The 24,727-nt window shown below is 38.9% G+C and overlaps 1 protein-coding gene across 2 annotated transcripts in view; it reads right to left on the bottom strand.

Annotated features, from left to right (window-relative positions):
- Positions 1–2,656: 2,656 nt before the first annotated feature.
- The window catches only part of CDC20B (cell division cycle 20B), a 48,537-nt gene continuing 26,466 nt past the window's right edge, over positions 2,657–24,727 (bottom strand). The window contains exons 5-12 of one of the 2 annotated variants that reach the window (XM_019414245.2): positions 21,663–21,756; positions 18,985–19,101; positions 14,764–14,960; positions 13,374–13,468; positions 10,899–11,124; positions 8,895–9,020; positions 8,301–8,418; positions 2,657–3,277 (exon numbers count right to left, since the gene is read on the bottom strand). In XM_019414245.2, the coding sequence (XP_019269790.2) occupies positions 3,132–3,277; positions 8,301–8,418; positions 8,895–9,020; positions 10,899–11,124; positions 13,374–13,468; positions 14,764–14,960; positions 18,985–19,101; positions 21,663–21,756 (1,119 nt within the window). In that variant the 3' untranslated portion in view covers positions 2,657–3,131. The remainder of the gene's footprint in view (positions 3,278–8,300; positions 8,419–8,894; positions 9,021–10,898; positions 11,125–13,373; positions 13,469–14,763; positions 14,961–18,984; positions 19,102–21,662; positions 21,757–24,727) is intronic. The other variant, XM_019414246.2, reaches the window with a different exon arrangement.

Raw genomic sequence — 24,727 nt, 5'->3', positions numbered from 1 at the left:
TTGCCATCACTTGTTAATGTTATCATAAATAAAATCAATTTGTGTAACTGTATCCATTCCTCTTATAACTTTAGTGGGCAGATCTGCACTGGCAAAGTAACCTTGTGGATAATGCAATGGAGACAGGAGGAAACCAATGTCACAGTGTCATCCATGTGTCAAGTGACAATCATACTTTGCTTGCATTATTCAGCATCTCAGTGGGACCCATCAGGAGTGACAATAAGGTCAGGTCTGTCTAGTAACAAAAACAGTGTTGGACCCAGCAATTCTGCAGGAAACAGAAACAGCCAGTCTGGAGCATTTGAGTTAGAAGAGGAAATGCCTTATGGTGTTTTTCCAAAGGCAGGTGAGAAATAGAAATTAAAATTTAGGGGACACAAATGAAACACCTGGACACACAAGAAAAGTATACAAGAGAAAGTCACCCCCCTTTCTCATTAGTTGGTATTTAAGCCTTAGATTATCTAGGTGATTTCCTGGTTCTCTTCGTCTCTGAGCCTGGGTAGGGCCAATCAACATGGTGGCTACAGTGGCTGCCATCACATACTAGGGAGTGAGTGCTCAAAGTTTTCCTTGAAAAAATTCCATGTTGTTATTCATCACATTGAACTCAGTGGATAGTCATCAGTTCAGCAGCCCCTTCAAGATGTGATTAGGTGAATGGATTTCTTCACTTTCCATTAGTTCCTTTAGGAATATACATGTGTGTGCATGCACACACAATGTATACCCAAACCAAGAACACACATCAACACTAAGAGACAGCTTCTTAAAACAAAGAAGGAAGCCTAGCTCAATTACCAATGCTCAGGCCCCACCTCTAGAAATTTTTATTTAATTGTATTCAGTGAGACCCAGGACATAGTATTCTTTATCTAATCACCACAGTGATACAAATATGCAGCTAGTGATGGGAATCCCTACACTAAAAAGTGAGGTCTGGTTCTGGTATCTAAAACAGAGGCTCTAAGAGAGTCACTAGGATGATCCTGTAGATACCTACTATCATCCCTAATTCCTAGTTAGGATTTTAACAGCAACAAGAGAATGGAACAGTCCCTACCAGAAATATTACAGGTTTAGAAGTCCACTTAAAAAGTACTTGCATGGAACCCTCATTCATTGCTGGTAGAAGTGTAAACTGATACTTCTTAGGAAATTTGTCAATGACGTATATTCTATGACTTATTCCACACCTCAGTATATACCCAACAGAAATGAGTGCTTTTGTCCACCAAAGACATGTTTAAGAATGTGCACAGCAACTTTATTCTTAAAGTTGAACCTGAAAATAGCTCAAATATTCATCAATAAAATGGATAAACAATTGTACATTTATACAATGGAATATTACACAGCAAGAAAAAGAACAATCTACAGATACATGTAATGATATGAATTAATCTTACAACCTTAATATTGAGTGAAAGAAGTCAAACAAAAAGAATATATAGTGTGTGATTCCATTTATCTGAAGGTTTGCATAAGACAAAACTAACTATAGGGATAGATGTCAGAATAATGGAGAGGTGTTGACTAAGAGTGGGTACAAGGAAGTCTTTAAGGTACAATAAATGTTCGTATCTTGATCTGAATAGTATATTAATATCAAATGGGTGGTATAGACTGATACCAAGAGTTCAAACCTAGGTAACATTATCTCAAAAACACTTGCTGGAGAGGTTTGGACTTAGCAGATGAGCAAAGAAAATGAAGAAAGTAGGAATTCCAGACTAGAAGAAAAGCTCCAACAAAGGCATCAAGGCAGGAAATCACAAGACTTAGCCCAGGGTCAACACAGTCCCACTTCAGATCCTCTGTCCGCCCCCCCCCCCCCGTCCCACCCCTGATCACACCCTTTCTATCAAACAAACATTTTTTAAAAAGGTAATTGAACAAAAGAACAATGGCCTGATTGAGCCTAAAAACAATTTAGCAGTTATCAAATCCAAATTCCTGTTCTTATAAATGTTATAACAAACCCAAGGCCATTCAGTCAGTTTATGGCAGAGCCAAGGTAAGCACAGTTATCATACTTCAGGTTCTGGGCTTGGGACCTGAAGGTTGAGGTGAGGGACTAAGGTAATATGGAGTCATTGAAGGTTTCTGAGCAGGGGCCTAAGAAGATCACCACAGTGCTTATAAAAATGTAACCGAGGGGCGCCTGGGTGGCGTAGTCGGTTAAGCGTCCGACTTCAGCCAGGTCACGATCTCGCAGTCCGTGAGTTCGAGCCCCGCGTCAGGCTCTGGGCTGATGGCTCGGAGCCTGGAGCCTGTTTCCGATTCTGTGTCTCCCTCTCTCTCTGCCCCTCCCCCGTTCATGCTGTGTCTCTCTCTGTCCCAAAAATAAATAAAAAACGTTGAAAAAAAAATAAAAAAAAAAATGTAACCGAACAGTGGTGTGGAGACCCATGAAGAATAAAGATTGGAAAAACAGAAGGAATTACAACAGAGTGGTCATCAGGTATTCAGGACATGCCTAGGCTGAAACAAAAGGGAGAGAAAGAGAACAAAAGGTAAATGGAGTAAACATGGAGCAGAATAATCTGCATGTTTCCTGAGTGACGGGATGACCAGGATAAGGATGAGACCACGAAAGGGGACAAGGAAGTCCTATGGAAGATCTCATTTTGAAAGGAAATAATATGCATGCTTAACATACTGCCTACCATACAGTAGGATTTTAATCAATATTTTTCAAGCAAAATATTATTTGTATGTATTTTTAACATTCTGAGTTTGAGCTAAAGATAAGAAAGGATCTCAGAAAGGAAATATCCAGAGGCAGAAAGAAGGGTGAGGCTGGAGCTTGGAAAGTCAAGTGGGAAAAAGGAGTTTAGAAATCTCTTTTATAGATATTCTGACTAGAGCAGTGGAAATGCATCTCTAACAAGGAAGAGATAGAGAAAAAAGGAGAAAAAGGAGGAGGAAGAAGAGGAGCAGGAGGGAGAGGAAAGTAGAAAAGAGGCCAAGACAATGTCTGGGAAATCCAACAGGAGGAAGTGAGGAAAATAAAGCAACCTGAGAAAGAAAGTCAGGAAAACAGACATTCACCGCAAGAAAAGCACTTTATCCTATTTGATCCTCACCACAACCCCATGGAGAAGACAAGGCCAATGTCATCATTCTCACTTCAAAGTGAGGAAACTGGAGCTCACAGAGGGGCTGAGTGACTCACAGCAGTTCCATACACAGGCTGTGCCATCGGCTGCAGCAGAAAACACTCGGGTCTGGTCTGGACTCAAAGCCAGGTGCAGCACTCTGCCCCTGTGGCCTGTGGGAAAAGGGGAAGACAGTTAATGTCCCACATGACAAGAGCTGTTGCTGAGGTGGGGCCACAAATCCCATCCCAGGATGAAGGCTTCTCCAAAACCTGCCGAGTTTGGAGCTCATGCTCCCACTGAGCCTGTGCTGTGGTAAACAGAGCCAACTATGGTCAGTACCCTAAAGTGGCTGAGGTTTTGCTTCACCATTTCCTTTTCAGACCTCTTCCCCCTTGTATTAGTTTCCTTGGGCTGCTGCAACACATTACCAGAAACTGCCTGAGACAAGAGAAACTTACTGTCTTACAGTTCTGGTGACCAGAAGTCCAGAATCAAGGCGTGGACAGGGCTGCCTCCCTCTGGAGATTCCTGGGGAGATTCCAACTTTCGCCTCTTCTAGCTGTTGGCAGTCCTTGAGTTGGGGCCACATCACTCTATTCTCTGCCTCTGTGGTCATATGGCCCCTATTCTGTGTGTCTGTTCTCTGTGTGTCTCTTGTAAGGACACTTGTCATTGGACTTAGGGTTCATCTGGATAATCCAGGATGATCTCATCTCCAGATCCTCAGCTTAATTACATCAGCGAAGATCTTTTCTCCAAATAAGATCACAACCACAGCTTCCAGGAATTTGAGGAGGATGCCTTTAGGAATCATTTTTTAGCCCACCACACCCTTCATGCCCCAAACCACTATCACTTCTATCTTCTCTAATCCACCAACACCCAGCAATTGCTATTGCTGTGCTCCTGCCTCCCATACCATCCCTTTTCTTAACCTTTCCAAAAACGTCCTCCCCTTGGGATCTAGATTTCAAGGAGCTAATCAAATAAATTGATTCAGCTTAATAGAAAAGGACCCTAAAACCTCTCCCGCAAAGCAAATATGAGTCTTAGTTATCTAATTCTGGAGACAATACCCCTTTTTTGTTACGTAACCAATCATCTCCCAAAAAAAACCACTTTGTAGAACAGTAGTTCTATATGAAGTTAATGGGTATTAAATATGGAAAAAGTGTCTAATCCTCACATGAGTTTGGGAGCTCCAGGTTAAAAAGAATGAAACAGGATTCCTTATTTTAAGACTGCTATATTTGGGAGAAGAGAGTATAATAGGCAGCATTTCTGAAACATATTTTATGAGAGTCCTTTTGATGCAAGCATCTCACATGGCTCCTGTTCCTTGGAAAATACTTGGCAAAACCTATCCTAACCCAACAGTGACTGTAACAATCAAAACTTCAGGCCAAAGCAGGCAAAACTGACTCCATGAAAGGAGGCTGAGGCTGGGATGATGGGGGGAAGGAACGAGGTTGGATAAGCTTTTGAGTGAGGAAGTAATTGGGGGCACACATAAAATCTAAGTAGGTGAGTGGTCATCTCCTCATAGGACCAGTACAGCTTACAACTCAAGTGAATTCTGGAATTTCAGAAATAATCTTGTGTTCTGACACCTGATTCTCAGCAGCAAGAAGTGCAAATATACTATTCCACTCCCAAAGGAGACATATCTTAGAAACTTGGGAATATTTCCATCCACACACATCACTCCTAATCCTCTCCTGCATGTTCACACGCGTGTGCACACACACGCCCCTATGGTGACATGGGATTGGCTGCAGGTGTGTCAGTACATTAAAAAAGTGTAGATTCATAGATACAAAGCAGCTCCCTTATTTTATACATGAAAAAAAAAATTCAGGAATACCAAAGGTCTTGTCCTAGTTCACAAAGCTAATTCATGGCAGGACCAGAACTATAATCAAATCCAATGCTCTAAACATTTAGCCCATCCTCCAAACCCAGAGGAAAGAAGAATCTTTTCTCCTATTGAAGACCACTGTCCCTTATTTTTTTTAATTAAACACTTAAAAATTAAAGCAATATAAATGAAAAGCCACTTAATTTAGTTAGCATAAATATAGAACATTACACAGGAGACCTGAATGGCTTAGTTGGCTAAGCATTTGACTCTTGATTTTAGCTCAGGTCATGATCTCACAGTTGGTGAGATTGAGGCCGGCATAGGGCTCTGCACTGACAGCACAAAGCCTGCTTGGGATTCTCTCTCTCCCTCTCTATGCCCCTTTCCCACCCATGCACTCATTCCCTCTCTAAATAAACAAACAAACAAACAAACTTAAAAAAATAACATTACATAAATACTTTCAAATTAAACTTAAGAGAGGCGCTTGGGTGGCTCAGATAGTTGAGTGTCTGACTCTTGATCTCCACTCAGGTCATGATCTCACAGCTCCTGAGTTCAAGCCCTGTTTCAGGCTCTTTTCTGTCAGTGCAGAGCCTGCTTTGGATCTTCTGTCCCCACCTCTCTGCCCCTCCCCTGCTCACTCTCTCTCTCTTTCTCTCTCTCTCAAAAATAAACATTTTTTAAAAAGAAAGAAAGTAGAAGAGGAGTAACAGAGAAAAAAAATTCCATATCTTTTCTAAAGCAGGCTTTGAAAAATGTCTCAACTTAAAAAAATGGACAGCTACTTCCAGAATTTGTTAGGAAAATGGAGTTTGTATCAGAAGTAAAGGCATTCTCGAAATACTTCTCTCATAAGTGACAATCTTAATTTACTAGATTAAGTGGGAAATGCCATCTTTATCTCAGCCAAAAGTCATCCTTTAGGATTTATATCCCTAAATTCTAAGAATATTATCACTGAAAGGATTGAAAGTTTTGTTTTCTTTATGCAGCTATCATTACAAAGGAGACCACATATCGATGCATGTGCTATGGACTGATGAAACCAAATCAAAGGCCAGATCTCACTTACAGGCTAGAAAGTTACCCACTCCCGCTTCAAAGTTTGTAAATTACACCTTTGGGGGGGATGAGGGGAAGGAAAATGGTAAGCTTTCTTTCTTCTGAAGTTATATGGGTGAGGCTTCTTTAACTGAATTTTCCCCCCAGAAAGTCATGACTGTGGTTAACAGAGTGAGACTAAGGAAGGGCATGGCCAGAATCTAGAAGTCTTTTTCCAAATTTTCTGACCACAACTCACAGTTCAAAACTACATTTTAGGTAGTAACCCCATATTAGACACATATCTGTACTGCACAGCGTAACAAAAGTTTTGCAAAATAATACCTACATATACATTTTTCCATTCTATTCTATTCTATTTCATTTTTTAATGCTAACCACCTGACGTGTGTTTGTATAACACCCACCCTGCTAAACATTTTTGAGAAATATCGCATGTGGAAGATACTACTGCATCAGAGATGAGAATTAGTGTCTAAGACCTCAAAAGTAACTGCATCTTCTCTGACCATAAACATGTTAAGAGGAGAAAAGGTTAAATGCACTCTTTGGAATTCTGTCTAATATCAGTGAAAGAAATTCACAAAGCATTACTAAAGATGCTAAAGAATTTATAGTTTGTTTTTTTTAATGTTTTTTAAAAATTTATCTAGAGGGAGAGACAGAGCATGAGCAGTAGAGAGGGGCAGAGGAAGAGAGAGAGAGAGAGAGAGAGAGAGAGAGAGAGAGAGAGAAAATCCCAAGCAGGCTCCATAATCAGTGAAAAGCCCAGATGTGGGGCTTGATCCCAAGACCCTGGGATCATGACCTGAGCTGAAATCAAGAGTCAGATGCTCAACCGACTGAGCCACTCACGTGCCCCAAGAATTTATGGTTTGTTAAAGCTAGAGAAAAAAGAAAATGTACCAGTTAAGTTCATTCTTTATTCCAAGTATCAGCAAATTTACTCGAGTAGCTATCAGATGTCCTAACCTAGCTGAAGGATCTAATTAGCTACTGGAATTGTAGTTTTATGAAGAATCAGGTTTAAGGCTTGATTAAAAATGTTTCTCTAATCAGAAAACATCCCATGCACTGCACGTCTTATGATTTAAAATATGCAAAGGATCAACTCATGTCCATCCTACACTCATGGCTGGCCCCCCAAGTAACTCTATCAAGAACTGCCTACATTTTTATTCACCAAATCACACGGTATAAAGATATAAAGGTCATCCCAAGGTCAGTCAGAGGTCCAGTCAGACTGACCAGCAGGAGCAGGAAGTCTTTCTGTGAAGGGTGTTTTTTTTTGTTGTTGTTGCCAAATGACATTATCAGAATCTGCAAAGAGAGTCAAAGTATTACCTCTAACAGGATATATATTTGGGGGTTTGTCTGTTTCTTCCCACAGAAGTGTAGTCTCCATAAGGGCAAAGATAATGTCTGTCTTGTTTACATGTATATTCCCAACACCCCCAAAAAGTGCCTCACACATGCTAGATGCACATTAAGTGGGCATTGAATAAATAAATCCCAGGTACTGACCAGGACACACATTGCGTGTGAAGAGGAAGAAGACAGGATATGTTATCAGAAGCCTACAAGAGATTGGATGCCATACTTTGTTCCATCACCAACCATCATTTCTATCTTCATATTTACCAGGGCTGGGTAGAAGGGGATACCTATTCACCCATGAACCCCCTTGAACATTCCAGATTGTCCCCGAGAGGATTTAAGACCCTCAAGGATGAAACCTGAGTCTTGCTCCCCATCATGGGATCTTCTTCTCAAGAAACACCCCGTAAATGTTTATAGAACTAAACTGAGAAAGAACCATTTTCTGCCTTGAAGGGGCAGGGGAGCACCAGGGCTTCTTGATCTTTAGTGGTCTCCCCTCAGAGAACAACATCTCACCCTTTTCATCTTTCCTTATCTCCCACACATTCCAGCACTGCTGGTTCTTCTGCAAAGTAAGGTAAGACGATTTATGATACTAACTCCAGAATTCAAAAACATAGTTTAGGAACTGTCCCTGATCATCACTGCTTCATCCACACAGGTATGCAAGAAGGAGAAGACATGACAATTTTAAGTGATGAAAAACCTTAGTCAAATTCAGAAGCACTCATCTATACACACCCCGAGGTGGTTGTAGGCCTTTCTCCTCTGACATAATATCTATTTCAAAGAGCCAGCGGGGAGAAATATTTCATTTAGGGCTTTTCCTGCCAATGACACCTCACTTAGCTATAGATACATGGCATTTTACTCACCTATTTACTTACCAAAAAATCCAGCCGACCTGGCCAGACCGGGACAGGCCCACACAGTCACATCGTTCTTAGGAGTACCTTGGCCACTTGCAATCTCCTTTGTCTTAGGGAGCCAGATTAGGGAACAAATCTGTAAGAATGGCCCCCAAAACACAGAATTATGGCAATGTCTGATTCATTATGAATGTGTTTCAAACTGATTCTAGGCAGTGTGTTCTGTCCACGTGCATCCTCCAGTCCGCAGCTGGGGTTAGGGTGTTAGAGGAATGACATGAGTTCTAGGAAAGTTTATCCCAAGCCAACAAAGGACTAAATACACAAATAGGTTTAGCTGCAATGAACCAACAAATTTAAGTAGACTGGCACACAGTCAAAGCAGTGCCGAGAAAAAAGGGAAATGTGGAAAAAATCTGGGGGGAAAAGGATACACAAATTAACTTTCGACTCACAGATAAAGGTTTTAGAAAGAGAAACTCTCGAGAACTGAAATCCCAATAGGCTCAGCAAGTACAGAGAGGTGTGTTTGGGTCCTAGGCTCTCTCATGAATCATTTTCACAAGATTCTAGAATATCAGAGTGAAGGTCAACTCCAGCAGAGACTGTTACCTGTGAGTTCATGTTTGGGGTCTGGATGGTTTGCCCAGTATTTATGTCCAAGATATGTAAGTGTCCGTCCTTCATTCCGCCTCCAACAGCAAGGATTGCAGACTGCCAGGGACACCAATCCATGGCCTTTAAAGTTCAAATAAGCACACAGGCAGGTCAGCCTTGGAGAAAGTGAGTTTGGGAATGTGCCTGCTCAGGTAAGCAGAAGTGCCAGAGGTCTGCACACGCCACAGCTCTCCTGGACCCCTGATCTAAAGGCAGGAGCAATGGCAATCTCTAGAGGTTACTCCGAAGGGACTAGAGACCACCTATTAGGTGCCTTCCTTAAATGTTGATAACAATTGCAAATATTTTTAAACAAAGAAAAATCACCCAATAATATGTTCCGAAAACTACACTCAACATGTCCTATGTGGCAAAACTCCACTGCTGGACTAGTTGACATGTCCCCTAGAATCTGGTTATGAAATGCAGCCTTCCTCTCATTTGTCTCCCTGTGTCTTTAGGTTCTAGGTCAGAGAAGAAAAGACAAAATGGAGCCACACATGATTGCTCGCAACTCAAAAGCTCTCATGCATTTCAACTCCTAATACGTTTCAGGAAATAAAATTGCCTTTGATTTACTTATTTATAAATTACTATAGTTAATTCTGAAAAATAAGATTTAGTGTTTCATATTTCTACTGATAATTCAAATGATGAGTAATAGTCATTTTAAAGGACATTCTAACAAATATTTCATTTCTACTTATCTGTATATAGATATCTATAGATCCATCCTGGTATTAGGCTGCCACAAGCTTGACTTGCTCAGGTTTCAGAAACTCTTGGTTGAATTCATTGTATTTCTGACAGCAAGGCGTATAAGAAAGTAACTTGTTTGGCTTGGCTTGGGTTTTTCACATGCTGGGTTTCTATTTTGCTTTATTTTGTTTTATATTTTGTTTGCTGACAGAATATTTTACATACGTTTTTCCTACATTTTTTTCAAATCATTAAGAATGGGCATTTGGACTTAAAATCATTCTTAATGTTCTGTGGATATTAAAATCCACAAGCCAGAGTATTGGGCCACCACTATTCCTTAGCCACAGGTATTTTATGTTAAACCCTCTATCAGGAAACTCCATGATAACGTTTTAAGTTCTCATTCCAATAAATTTGCTCATAGTAAAGTAGAACCATTTCTTTGCTCTATAAGTGATAAATATCCTGGGACTAGACTGAAGCCAACACATATCTCTATGTCACCAAAGGAATGAAAGTATGGATTTTTTTCACTAGAAATAAGGATTTAAAATACAGAGAAATAAAAAATATATATTATACAGAGCATGGTGGAATATTGGTTTAAGTGTGAAGCACCCTTCCTCCTCCTTCTGGTAACGGGTTTCCTTTCATGGGTGTGAGCTCATGACTCAGGCCTCACCAGTCAGTGTACCCATCTCTCTGGCCACAATTATCTGTTGGGAGATGAGAATGTGTCCAAGTTCATATCAGAGTCCTGCCTGGTACTTTTCTACCAGAGTTACAGGGAACGGTAGTTTCTTCACCAGTTCCCATCTGGGAGAATCTGAATTTAAAGCTGATAAGAGCCATCTTGCCCACAGAATGGACTCTGAATAAAGAATGAATTGAAACAGAGACAGGCAGAGCCAACAGCCAAGGAGACAGAACTCTAACGACATTATTTAAGGCCCTAGATCCAGACAATATTTGAAACAGCTGTATGTATCCCGGACTCTTCAGTTGTAAGAGAAAATATATTTACTTTTTTGCTGAAGCTCAAGATTAACTCTGGTTTCGGTCACTTACAAACCACAAAACCTGATGCATGGGAAGTATAAATAGGATTGTCTTTGAGGAGAGTGATGGCAAAATCCAAAACAAATTCTGGGCGAAGAAAATCTCAAAACATTGGCTTAATGGCTTTGTTCTCAGGTGCAAAGGATACTCAGTGATCTCTTCGTAAAGAGCAACTTGGAAAGTGATTGATGCTCTTACCTTGACTGCTGTAGGTTGGGGTATGACTTTCAGTGGTTGAACCTGTGCTTTTGCACTCAGGTCACCGGGCCATATAGTCAGCAGTCCGTCACTACAGCCACTGGAAAGCAGCCTACTGTCAGGCGACCACTTCAGAGCACACACAGCTTGTTGGTGGTGAAGTGTTCCAACGTGATGCTGGGCTACCCGAACGTCGTGATGATAAACACGGCCCAGCCTCGACCCACTGCACGGAGGTAAAGGGGTAGGTTTCTGGCAGAAAACTTGAGCCCTATTGCTAACAAGCATTTGAAAACATGAAGGAAAGCATAGTCCACACTACCAAGAGACCCCTCAGGACAGATTCACAACACAGGTTTTGAACATTCTTTGTATTAGTCATGATAGAGGATTCTGCCTGGGTTATTGTTTTCACAAGTGAAAAAAATTTGTGGGGCAGACTTTCAAATCTGGGTATTGAGAGGATATCCTTTGATAGATATTTCTAACGGCTTTACTATGATGCAGGCAGCTATAGAAAAGATAAATTTAAAAGATTACCTATTTTTTCAGGAAGGAGTCTTTGTACCGAACCTAGGAAATAGTACTTTCCTGGAACTCAGAATATTTCCTATTATCCCAATGAAATAGTTTGAGTGTATATACTAAATATATTTTAGTAAATATATTTATATATTTATAGTAAAATGTCAGACATAGAAATGTATTATGTCCTTTTTCTCTTAAGCTACAAATCCATTATTAGTTTTGTTAATGCTACTAATATCTTAAAAGGGTATAAAACTATCTGAATGTCACAGAAAAACTGCAATGTGATTCAAAATCAGTGGATAATGTCTACTCAGTCTTAGTGATTTGGATCCAAATAATGGTAAAGATCCTATCACTCTATCAAAGTTAATGAACTCTTTCTGAATGAGTTTAATTTTCCCCAAGGAGCAAGTAAATAACTACCTTCAATTATTTCTGAAATTTCTCAAAATCCAGTATCATATTTAAAAACCATTCAGGCACCACACTGAATAGCATTCTGATGAACAATATGGGCTCTGTGGCCAGACAACCTGGGTTCAAAGCCTGACTCTGCCCCCTTTACTAACCATGTGACCTCAGGCTAGTGTCTTAGTCTCTTCATTAAGAAAAGGTTGGGGGTGGGGGGAGGTGGATTAGAAAACACTTTATAGCGTTGTTGCAGGGATTAAGACAAAATTACACACATAAACAGTATAGCACAATGCCTGGCACACAGTACTCCAAAAATGTTCATTGCTATCATTATAAGAAAAGGATCTGTTCATTTTCCTCATGGATAATAAAATTAAACTTAAACAATGCAGCCCATGAAAGGAATTCAAATATAGAACTGACCTCACTACAATCTCTCACAGTAAATGATTAGCCCTTTATATGGTATTTTAAGTGTTTTTAGGTTGGGCTTATAATCACAAGGTATTAAAATCTCAAATTTATATCTTAGCCACTTAAAGAAATTATAAAAAGGCTTTGGAATTTATTTAATTTAAACCTATCTTAAGAACTACCGTATAGGGGCACTTGGCTGGCTCAGTCGGTTAAGCATCTGACTTTTGGCTCACGATTCGTGAGTTTGAGCCCAGCATTGGGCTCTCTGCTATCAGCACAGAGCCCACTTTGGATCTTCTGTCTCCCTCTCTCTCTACCCCTCCCTACCACCACCCTCCTCTCAAAAATAAATAAACATTTAAAAAAAGCTACAGTATAAAGATGAATGGCAGTTATTAAAAGCAATATGTATTCAGATCAATGATTTAGGATCACTGGGACAAGTCACCTAACTTTTCTGGTTAAAAAGTAGTCCGACTAAACCAGTAGTTCTCAAAAATGATAAAGCATCAGCATGTCTTTGAAAATTAGAAATGCAAATTATCAGTGCACCTTCAGCTCTACTGTATCAAATTCCCCGAGGCCAGCAATCTGTGCTTTAAGGAGCCCTTCAGGTAGTGCTGATGCATGCTCAAGTTTGAGAACCACACAACTGGCTACTCTATGAGGTTCCATCCAGTTCTGACGTCTGTGGGTCTATGAATTGGAAATGTACCTCAGAAAGCTTAACATATTCCAAAGTCTTGATCCTGATAGGAATAAATACTTGATTTCAACAAAATATCCCTCTAGTAGGTATTACTTGGTACAGAGAAACTTTTTGCTTAAACAGTTTTACATTTTGTCTGAACAATTTACTGAATCCTGAGCCTCACTTTCCAGTACTAGCATATGGCGTAGGTGCATAGCCACCATGGTACCTGTGGCCACTGGACCACTAACATCACCAGAAGATCAGAATATCTGAGAGGGTAGAATCATAACTGCTAACTAATAGCCTATTTTGTTTTGGTTTGTTTTGGTTTTGGTTTCAAATATTATAGTTCTGTTCACTCAGCCCCCATAATCCTTTGATGATATAAATCTAATTGGTTGCAATAAGATGCTTCTTACCTGCTAAGAATATAGTGATTCCAGCTCAAAGCCCCAACCACTGACAAATGACCAAGCATATTTCTCAGCCGCTTTTTAGTTACCACATCCCATAGCTTAAAAAAAAATTAATTAAAAAAATTAACAAGGAGAGTATATAGCATTAAAATTTTCACAGCCCACTATATTCTCAAAGGCCTGACAGCCAATTAATGTTGATATAGCCAGTCCTTGTACTAAAGGAAAGCTCAGTGAGCACCTTTAACGTTGGGCAGCATTTCTCCACACTGCCTGTATATTCCATCACCTAGGGAGCATGCTATGGATGCTAGCCATTCTGATTTAATGAGGGAGGTAGAGTCTGTGGATATGGTATTTATTTTAAACTTCCCCAGGTGAATTCAGTGGGAAGCCACATGTTGAAAATGGCTTTCATACTTATAGTTTCTTCTAAATTGTGGGAATTTCATATCTGGAAATCCACCGACAGGCTAAGAAACTCCTTTTCTGACACTATAAATGATATTCTGACCCATATGAGAAAGAGAACTTTGTTATAAGAAGAAATCATGACATACCCTTCATAGCATCCAATATCACCGCAGAGGTGAGAAAGTAGCGAGTGCCATCTATGGCCCTCCAAAGTCATTGAACACATGAGCAATATTGTTTACACTATTGCTAATAATAATAATAATACATGAGAAAGTAAATAGATTAAAACTGGTAAATTCGCACTTCAGAGAGGCTATCAGAGAAAAAATTCATTTATTTTAAGTAACTCTACTCCTGATCATGGCTTGAGGTGGAAAAGAAAAGCTGAAGGTTATCTTCATCTCTCCAAAGTCGTAACACTGGGGTGTCTACAAACCCAACTTTAATTTGAAAAAAACAGAGAAAAGACTTTAAAAAAGGTAAATATAGAGTTGCCTGGGTGGTTAAGCATCTGACTGTTGATTACAGTTCAGGTCATGATCTAGAGTATCCTTAAGTCCTCATTAAATGACATTCGGAAAAGAATCAGAATGGTGTATACTCTCACTCTCCGTAGTTTGTTGTTTTGCATTTATTTTGAGAGAGAAAGAGTGTGTGTCTGTGTGTCTGTGTGTGTGTGTGTGTGTGTGTGTGTGTGTGAGGGATGGGCAGAGAGAGAGAGAATCCCAAACAGGCTCCGTGCTGTCAGCAGAGAGCCCCACGTGGGGCTCAATCTCATGAGCCATGAGATCATGACTTGAGCCAAAATCAAGAGTCCAATACTTAGCCAACTGAGCCACCTAGGCAACTCACTCTCCATAGTTTCAAATGACACAACTAATATAATTTCTCTTGTGTATTAACTTACTATTAAATGTCAATTTTAGACATCTAGCAATTACACAGAGCACATTTGGAGAAAAAAACCATCCATTACTTGTACTTCTCCCTCGCTGGTGCCAACTGCCAGGCAGTTTCCCTCTTTTATCCAGGACACAGAAGATACATAGTTACAATTGAGAGTGAAGTCTATATTTTCAATCTTATTGTGGCTTTCCCCATTCCAGATGTACACAGAGGATCCAAGGGCTATAGCAACAAGATTTTGAAAATTCCAATCTAGAATATTGAGATCTACAAGAAAAGATGTTCATATTAGGGTAATTATTCAACCAAATAAAAGTAATTTTCAAATAAACAACTTTTTTATAGGTAGATGAACAAATTTAATACCTTTCCCATAGTCAGTTGGAAAATAGAATCACCCATGCAAGCAGATCATTAGATGTTCAAAAATAAAAACTACAACTTTGTGTCAAGATTCACAAAGAAGTAATAATGCTTACTATTTACATCAAATATATTTATTTAGAGTCATTTAGAGAACTTCCAAGTTTCATCTACCATTATTACCACCCATGTACCTTCTCTAACAAATCACTAAAAATTAAAAGTCCACAAATTTTTTTCATTGAAATTATCTGGCCCTTCGTTCTGTTTTTGTTTTTGTTTTAATTCTAATGTAGTTAACATACAGTGTTATATTAGTTTCAGGTGTACAATATAGTGATTCAACCTTTCTACACATTACTCAGTACTCATAACAGTAAGCGTACTCTTTTTTTTTAATGTTAATTTATTTTTTGAGAGAGAGACAGAGACAGAGCATGGGCAGAGGAGAGGCAGAGAGAGAGGGAGACACAGTATCTGAAGCAGGCTCCAGGCTCTGAGCTAGCAGCACATAGCACAACGCGGGGCTCAAACTCAAAAGCCATGAGATCACAACCTGAACCAAAGTTGGACGCTTAACTGATTGAGCCACACAGGCGCCTCAGTAAGTGTACTCTTAACCACCTTCACCTATTTCACCCACCCCCCAACCCACCTCCCCTCTGGTAATGATCAGTTTCTTCTCTATAGTTAAAAGTCTGGTTTTGCTTTGTCTCTTTTTTCTTTTGTTCATCTGTTTTGTTTCTTAAATTCCACATATGAGTGAAATCATATGGTATTTGTCTTTCTCTGACTGACTTATTTCACTTAAAGTTATATCCATCAAAAAAAAAATTATATCCATCCATGCTGTTGTAAATGGCAAGATATCATTCTTTTTTATGGCTAAATAATATTTCATCATATGTATATAGATATGTATATATATATATATATATATATATATATATATATATATGTATGTGTGTGTGTGTGTGTGTGTGTGTGTGTGTCACATCTTTTTATCCATCATCTATTGATGGACACTTGGGCTGCTTCCATAATTTGGTTATTGTAAATAATATTGCAATAAACATAAGGGGAAGGCACATAACTCTTATGGAGACATCCTTGAACCTACAATATCCATATGATAGATGCCACCATCATTTCTAACCAAAATACCACCCAACTACGTATATCTAGAAGAAATGGTCACTGACTTATATATGATACCTGAAAGTTCCTAGCAGCATTCTCCAGCTTATACTCTAAGAACTCTTTAACTGCCAAAAGAAACCATATTTGTATGACCACATTCTAAAATGTATCCTACCAAGGGGTGCCTGTGTGGTTTAGTCAGTTAAGCCTCCAACTTCGGCTCAGGTCATGATCTCGTGGTTCATGGGTTCAAGTCCCATGTCAGGCTCTGTGCTGACAGGTCAGAGCCTGGAGCCTGCTTCAGATTCTGTGTCTCCCTCTCTCTCTGCTCCCTTCCCTGCTCATGCTGTCTCTCTCTCTCTCTCTCAAAAAATAAATAAACATTAAAAAATTTTAATGTATCCTACCTTATTTATTTTTAATTGAAGTAGTTGACATATGACCCTATCTTATTTCTTATAAGACAAAAACTCTTATCCTGATTGATACATATCAGTACAAAACTGTGAAGCACGCCAGTTTCACTATAGTGACCTAAGCCACCTATAACCTACCTCTCCCAATGATGACAACCATAAACTCTGAACAAAATTTAAAAAAAAACCCATTGAGAACTGGATAATAAGCAAAAGCAGTGAAACTAAGTAAGGGAGTCAAAACTTGAAGAAGCAACCTGCTGAGGGGTGAGTTTCTCACTTTTTTTCTCACGTGGTTTTGCCAGAGGATGGGCCCCAGTCATGGAGTAGCACCAGCAGCCCAAACTCCAATAGAAAAATCACTGTATCTCTGGTTAGAGGAGCCAGGGAAAGAAGCCTGAAGTGGCCAAAGTGTGTAGAGAAAGTCCTAGAGGGGAGAGAGACACAGAAAGGTACCCTCTAATGGTGAAAGTAGGAACCCACACACATCTCAGCCTATCCCAGAATTTGTGTCAGGACAGAGAAAACTCAAATCAGCTTAGCAAAGACTTTTAGAGCTGAACTGAGATTTGAAGCCTCCATTTAGGTCTCAGCCTGGATTCTGATCCCTATATGTAAGGGATAGACCCAAACCATCATAATCAAGGCTGAAGAAACTGATCTGAGACTTAAAAGGCCACCCACAAAAGGCAAGACCAATAAACCTAACTAAGACAAAAATGACAACATTCTCTGCAGGACCCAGAGTTAATACCACATATAATCCACAATATCCAGGACACAATTTAAGATCACTGGGCATATATAAAAGGAAAATATAATCAATAGATGAGAAACCTAAAATGACAGTTATAGGAATTATCAGATAAAGATGCTAAAGCAGCTATAATAGAATATACGAGCAGAATAGAATAGATTATTCTCCATGAGGCAAAGAAAAACCTACTTGAAATGAATGAAAACATAGAAAATAGAAGCAGAGGAATAGAAAAATAGAAACTATAAAAGTAAAATAGAAGCCATAAATACAATAAAATAGACATTTTGAAACTGAAAAATACAATATCTGAAAAATCTTCTGGATGGACTCAATAGCAGAATGGAAATGACAGAGGGAAGAGTCACTGAATTTGAATATAAATCAACAGAAATTATCCAGTCTGAAGAACATATAGGAAAAGAAATTGAAAAAAGAAATGAACAAAACCTCAGGGTCCTGTGGAATAATATTCAAAGATTCTCACATGTGTAAGTGGAGTCAGGTCCTGGAAACAAGAGAACAAAGTTTCAAATGGCCTTAGACCTCTCACCAGAAACCATGGAGGCCAGAAGTCAGTATAATATATTTTAAATGCTTAAAGAAAAAAATCTGGCAACCCAGAATTCTATATGCAGCAAAAATATCATAAAATGGAGTATAAGAGAAGCCTTTGCCAACTAACCAGATCTGAAACAATTGCTAACAGAAGCTTTTCAGGCTGAAGGGAAATCATATGAGATGGAAATTTGGATCTTCAGGAATGAAAGAGAAGAGTAGAATTGGTAAATACTGGGTAAATATAAAGACCATTGTCCCCTCTTTTATTTAAAATACAAATATGTATGGACTTTTAGAGTAAAATTTATAGCAATAGTAGAGTTTTCAATGTTCGTAGACATAAAATGCAGAACAACTATAGTAACCTAAAAAAAAGTGGGGGAGGAGGGTGGAGGGGACCTATGTGATTACAAAATTTGCATCTACCTACCTGTTCACCAGTCCCCAGTGTATCCTCTTCATTGCCATTAACTACCAACTAACGACATTGCTGAAAAATGTTCTATCTTCTCTCCTCCACCCCTCCAAGTCCTACCCATTTTTCAAGACCCAGCTCAAGTGTGATTATCTCCACAAAGTCTTTCTAGACAAAGATCCAAAGATCACTGAACTAGCTCCTTTCATCCCACAATTCATTATTTATATTCTACACTGGCATGTTGCTAGAAGTTCCATGTGAGTTAGTCCTGTCTTCCCAACTAGATTATAAAGTAGGCACATGACGAGAAGACCCCATGTGGCTGTTGACTGATTGGATTTATCTATGTTTAAAATATATGCATAAGAATAGGCCACTATTTTCTCAGTTCATTTTAATACAGTAAAAAATATGTATATTGCTCATGCCCTCCCAACACCAACAGTACCCATTCCAAACATGAAATTTGTACAAGGAAAAGGCAAACTATATTAACGGTATTTGGATGGTACAGCTTTGGGACATGAGGCACAAGGACCATCAGGTTCTTCCAAAATCAAATTTCAAGTTCATGCCACCACATTGGATACAATGTGTCACTTCTACTTTTTAATTAATGATCTAAAAATAACTTACAATAGTCATTTCGAAGACCAGTAAGATGAAATTTCACCTCTGGTTGCAGTATGGAATAGTTTATACCACTGAATCTTTTAAGATGGAAGGATTCATCTCTGACTCCATCTCTGCAGCCTACAAGAAACAAACACATCTACATATCTTTATGATCTCAGGAACATAATATTTATCCTTGCAGGGATTAAGAGATAACAGAGTAAGAAAGAAAGTAGTCCTCCTGATAAAACTGAATTACAAGTTGCAGGAGAAGGAAAGGGAAAAAAGGAAGACTTCAGTATTCATTGAAACAAAAATTTTAAAAATATTTCATGGTTTGGGATGAGCACTGGGTATTGTCTCTAAGCCAATTTGACAATAAATTATATTTAAAAAACATTTCATGGCATTTTTTAATAAAAAGCCTGAGTGCCAGACCCAAATGTGACAACAGACCTTGTGGAAAGCACACAGAAACCTTATATCATACTATGAATATTTATTCTGTCACTTGAGTTTTTAAAATTTTTTTTTAACGTTTATTTATTTTTGAGACAGAGAGAGATAGAGCATGAACGGGGGAGGGTCAGAGAGAGAGGGAGACACAGAATCTGAAACAGGCTCCAGGCTCTGAGCTGTCAGCATAGAGCCCGACACGGGGCTCGAACCCACGAACTGTGAGATCGTGACCTGAGTTGAAGTCGGGCGCTTAGCCGACTGAGCCACCCAGGTGCCCCCGTGTCACTTGAGTTTTTAAAATCAAAGTAGTTTGGGGGTGCCTGGGTGGCCCAGTTGGTTAAGTGTCAGACTTCGGCTCAGGTCGTGATCTTGCAGTTCGTGGTTCGAGACCTGCATGGGTCTCTGTGCTGACAGCTCAGAGCCTGTAACCTGCTTTGGACTCTGTGTGTGTGTGTGTGTGTGTGTGTGCACGCATGTGTGTGTCTGTCTCTGCTCTTCCCCGGCTCATGCTCTGTCTCTCTCTGTCTCTCAAAAATAAATAAATGTTGGGGCACCTGGGTGGCTCAGTCAGTTAAGCATCCAACTTCGGCTCAGGTCATGATCTCACTGTCCGTGAGTTCGAGCCCCGCGTTGGGCTCTGTGCTGGCAGCTCAGAGCCTGGAGCCTGTTTCAGATTCTGTGTCTCCCTCTCTCTCTGACCCTCCCCCATTCATGCTCTGTCTCTCTCTGTCTCAAAAATAAATAAACATTTAAAAAATTTTTTTAAAAAAAGAAAAAATAAATAAATGTTAAAAAAATTTTTAAATCAAAGTAATTTTTGCATATCCATTTGTCTGTCACATCAACAATTACCTGATAGACATAAGCACTACTCTGAGTTTTTGTCAGTAAACATTTGTGGGTTCATTTATTTCAGCTCTTTGTCTCACTGGTTCTGTACCAGAGCATGCAGTTATTTCTGGCTAGTTTTACCCGTGAATATCTGAGGTCAGGGTCATATCTTGGGCTCAGTTTTAATTCTCATCCAAAGACCCAACTAAGTATAAGCCACAGGCCACTGTCTTTTCATCCGTACAACCACTTGGCTTGTGATCAAACTAAAAATGACATAAATGAATAGGTGTTGAGACCACCCAAGTAATTTGTGGTCTCTATGACCACATGCCTTTGGATAAAAGTGTAAGAGCTTCACAGTGCTAAACCAAGAAGTAGATTAGTACTCCCAGCCTTGGTGTTAGCCATGAAGAGCTACAGTTGTGAGTAAAACTGCAAGGTTGCTGGAAACACTCAAGCACCGCCAATAAAGGTTTTTTAAAAAACAGGTTGTTTTTTAACAAACTTTCAGTTGCAAAATAAGAGTCATAGGGATGTAATGTAGAGCATGGCAATTACAGTTAATAATACTGGATTACATATTTGAAAATTACTAAGAGAGTAGACCTTAAGAGTTTTTATCACAAGAAAAAAATTCTGTAACTATGCATGGTGATGAATGTTAACTGGAATTACTGTGGTGATCATTTAACAATATATACAAATATCACATTATTATGTTTTATACCTGAAATGAATACAATTGGCCTTTGAACAACATGGGTTTGAACTGCTATGGTCCACTTATATGCTGATTGTTTTTTATAAATACCATACAGTAATATAAATGTATTTTCTTTCCCTTATAACTTTCCTAATAACATTCTTTTCTCTAGCATACTTTATTGTATGAATATAGTATGCAATACATATGGCATACAAAAGATGTGTGAATCACCTGTCCAAATTATTAAGGCCTCCAGTCAACCATACGCCATTAGCAATTAAGTTTGGGGGGAGTCAAAAGTTATATACAGATTTTCAACTGTTTGAGGGGTTGTTTACTTTTTAGAAGTGTGATATAAGTAGATTGAAGGAGGTGAATGAGGCAGGAGAACTAAGTTGTTATCTACTCTGCTAGAAAGTTATGATAAAGTCTAAAATCTCAAAAAAGAGCAGTTTACAAATATTACTTAGAAAATAGTTGTAAACATTATCAACAAGAGCCAAACCGTGGCAAGAACCCAAATGTCCACCAAATGATGAATGGATAAAGAAGAATAAGGAAGAAATGAAGAAGGCAGGGAGAGAGAATTATCTGAATTTTATAATTATGTTTATTAGTCTAATAAATATAAAAAAGAAATGAAGAAGGCAGGGAGAGAGAAGGGTAGGAAAGAAGGACAAACAAAATCTTTGCCCCATACCTTTCCAAACACATTGGGATTTCTCACAGAGCTGCATTTTCCCACTAACCCACTGAGCCACCTTCTGGGTCAAAAATAGCTGGTTTAGGCATTTCTGAAAACAAATAAATACTTCTTTAGAAACATATATGCACATCTCAGATGTTATGCATGACATAGTGTTAAACCAGTAATTCACCAGCAAGTTCAAAGTTTCCACATTATCAAAACCAACACTACAATTGCTGTTTTTTATTACCTAACCAGCATGTAGTGAATACAGTGCTGAGCATTTTACATGTATTATTTCTAATCTCCCCAACAACTCCATAGGGCAGGTATTACTCAGCTAGAATAAAATCTTCTTTACTCTTCTAGCCTAAAAATCTTTTTAGCCCACAACCAACTAAAAGGCCAGTGAGATCATCAAAGCCTGCAAGAACTGAAATGTCATGATATTTCTGGTACGTTGTGAAACTGAAAGACCTCCCCAAGATGATAAAGTTGATTGTATGTTAAGGCTACTTTTTCAAGAAAGATTTCTTTCAAAAGATGCCTCTCAGCATTTAACCTGGAGGTGCTCTTTCAGTCTGTTACTGAGATTTTCTCTGGGTCTTAATTTTCCTCCTCTGTAATATGTTGAGATTGAACTAATCATCCTAAAGGTCTTTTTCCATTAACACCTTCACCTATTAGAAATGGGAACACCAAATCACTGGGATCTTAAATAACATACCTCAGTTTCCACGAACACAAAAATCGGATTGCTGTTTCTTTGGACCAGTATACAAAAAGCACTTCCGACATTCTTACATCCAACTTCAGTCAAAAACAGATGAGAAAATTACTACAAGTATAAAGAAAAGTACTTGCAGAAATTTCCTAGAAACATTTTAGCAAACAGTTAAAGCAGAGATGATTCCTTTTTTTCTCCTTCATGATAATATATTTAATCTTACATATAAAACAATTGTGGGATCACCATAATTCACACAGATGTCTCTCTCACAGGCATCATTTTGAGATTTTGGTTTTCTGCCCAGATATCATGCCACATAATAGGCATTGTCAGTCAATGAATCATGGATTTTTAGGTATTCTAATTAGAACAATTCAGTATAAAGCAGGGTTTCCCACTTTCAGCACCACTGGCATTTGGTAGTAGATAATTCATTATTGTGGGGGGCTGTTCTGTCCTTTATAGGACATTTAGCAGTATCCCAGCCTCCATCTACTAGATACCCTCTCACTAGGTTGTGATAGTCAAGAATCAGACATTGCCAAATGTCCCTTGGGGAGCAAAATCACCTCCAGTTGAGAACTACTGATAACAAATAATGTTCCTAAAATCGACTGGCTTCTCCAGTATCTATAGTCAGCACAAAGCTGCCCAAGACATTACCTGGCACAGTGTGCTTCTGTTTGATGTCCCCAAGGGTGCTCTACCCCAGGTAAGATCTATTAACTACTTTAATGAACAATTTGGCCTAGAGCTGACTATATATCATAATTTTGAACATCTCCCCAGCTATGCAGGCCCTTGTTGTAGAAACACCCCCACATGACTTCTGAGGACCACATGAAGACACACATTTACTGTCAATGCGAAAGACCTCACTGTATCTGCACTACTCCTGATGCTGCTTGATTTCTAATCAGTCATTAAACAAATGCTTGACATAAAATAGTCAGTTTCCATTATCCCTTTCTCAGGTTTTCCAGTGATGCTGGGACAATGTTCTGATTGGATTACAATTGCTGTAACAATGGTAGTTTGCCAACACCATTGTGATCGCACAGAGCCACCTACTTACTGCCACCAGTTACTATAGAGCCTAAGGGAGAGAGTAAAAGGAAGTTCTGAAGATCAAGGCAGTACAAACTCCAACTGGCAAGACGTAGGGTGTGGAAAGGCAATGGTGCTAATAACCTGGCCTGGATGTAAAGTCAACATTTCCCCATTGACTCAGAACTCTCTAACCTTCTGCACTTCCAAACCCTTAACCAACAGTAGAGCACTCAGCAAAAGACCTGCTCTAAGATATTTGTTTTCACTTTGCATGTTATTTCAAATAATTAAATTTTACATTCACGATATTGTTCCTCTAGCAAGATATATATGCCAAACACTGAAAGCACATACTAAATGAGAAACTGCCTAAATTAAGAATTTATGACGTTCCTAGTGTAACGCTTTCTAAATTAAACCTTTATTCCTTCAGAAGCTCTTCGTTGGATTTGATACACTCAAAAATATGCTATTGATATTTCATGTGCCCTAAGATTTGGGTCAGATTCCTCAAAGATCTTAAAACCATAATAAAGGGGCTCCTGGGTGGCTCAATCGGTTTAAGTGTCCAACTCTTGGTTTCAGCTCAGGTCATGATCTCACAATGCGTGACTTTGAGCCCCATGTCAGGCCCTGAGCTAATGGCACAGAACCAGCTTGGGATTCTTTGTCTCCTCTCTCTGCCCCTTCCCTGCTCGCACATTCTCTCGCTCTCTCAAAACAAATAAATAAACATTTAAAAACACATAATAAATAAGATACTTAAAAGAATGAAATTAACTTAGTCAAGAAACAAAAAAAAAAAAAAAACAGTAAAAAGGACTTAAGGGAAATATTTAAAAGACCATCTTGTAGAGGAAGAATAGAATGTATCCTGAGTGACCCCAGATGCCAGACCAAGTCACAGAATAGTTGGAAATGATTGTACAAGAGATCTTTTGGCTGAGGGGAAACATACCATAATATGTGTAATTTTATTATATTTTTAATCTTTACCTTTGTTAATGTTTATTTTTGTAATATAAGTATAATTAACGTACATATAAGAGTTTCAGATGTACAATATAATGATCCAACAATTCTATACATTACACAGTGCTCGTCATGATAAACGTACTCTTAATCCAATCCCCATCACCTATCACAACCATGCCCCCCACCCACCTCCCTCTGGTAACCATCAGTTTGTTCTCTGTAGTTAAGAATCTGTTTCTTGGTTTGTCACTTTTTCCTTTGTTCATTTGTTTCTTAAATTCCACATATGACTGAAATCATATGGTATTTCCCTTTCTCTGAC

The sequence above is a fragment of the Panthera pardus genome, unplaced genomic scaffold (assembly GCF_024362965.1).
Source record: "Panthera pardus isolate Hobbes unplaced genomic scaffold, ASM2436296v1 HiC_scaffold_2, whole genome shotgun sequence".
Taxonomy (NCBI): domain Eukaryota; kingdom Metazoa; phylum Chordata; class Mammalia; order Carnivora; family Felidae; genus Panthera; species Panthera pardus.
This window is presented reverse-complemented; position numbering and strand designations above follow the sequence as displayed.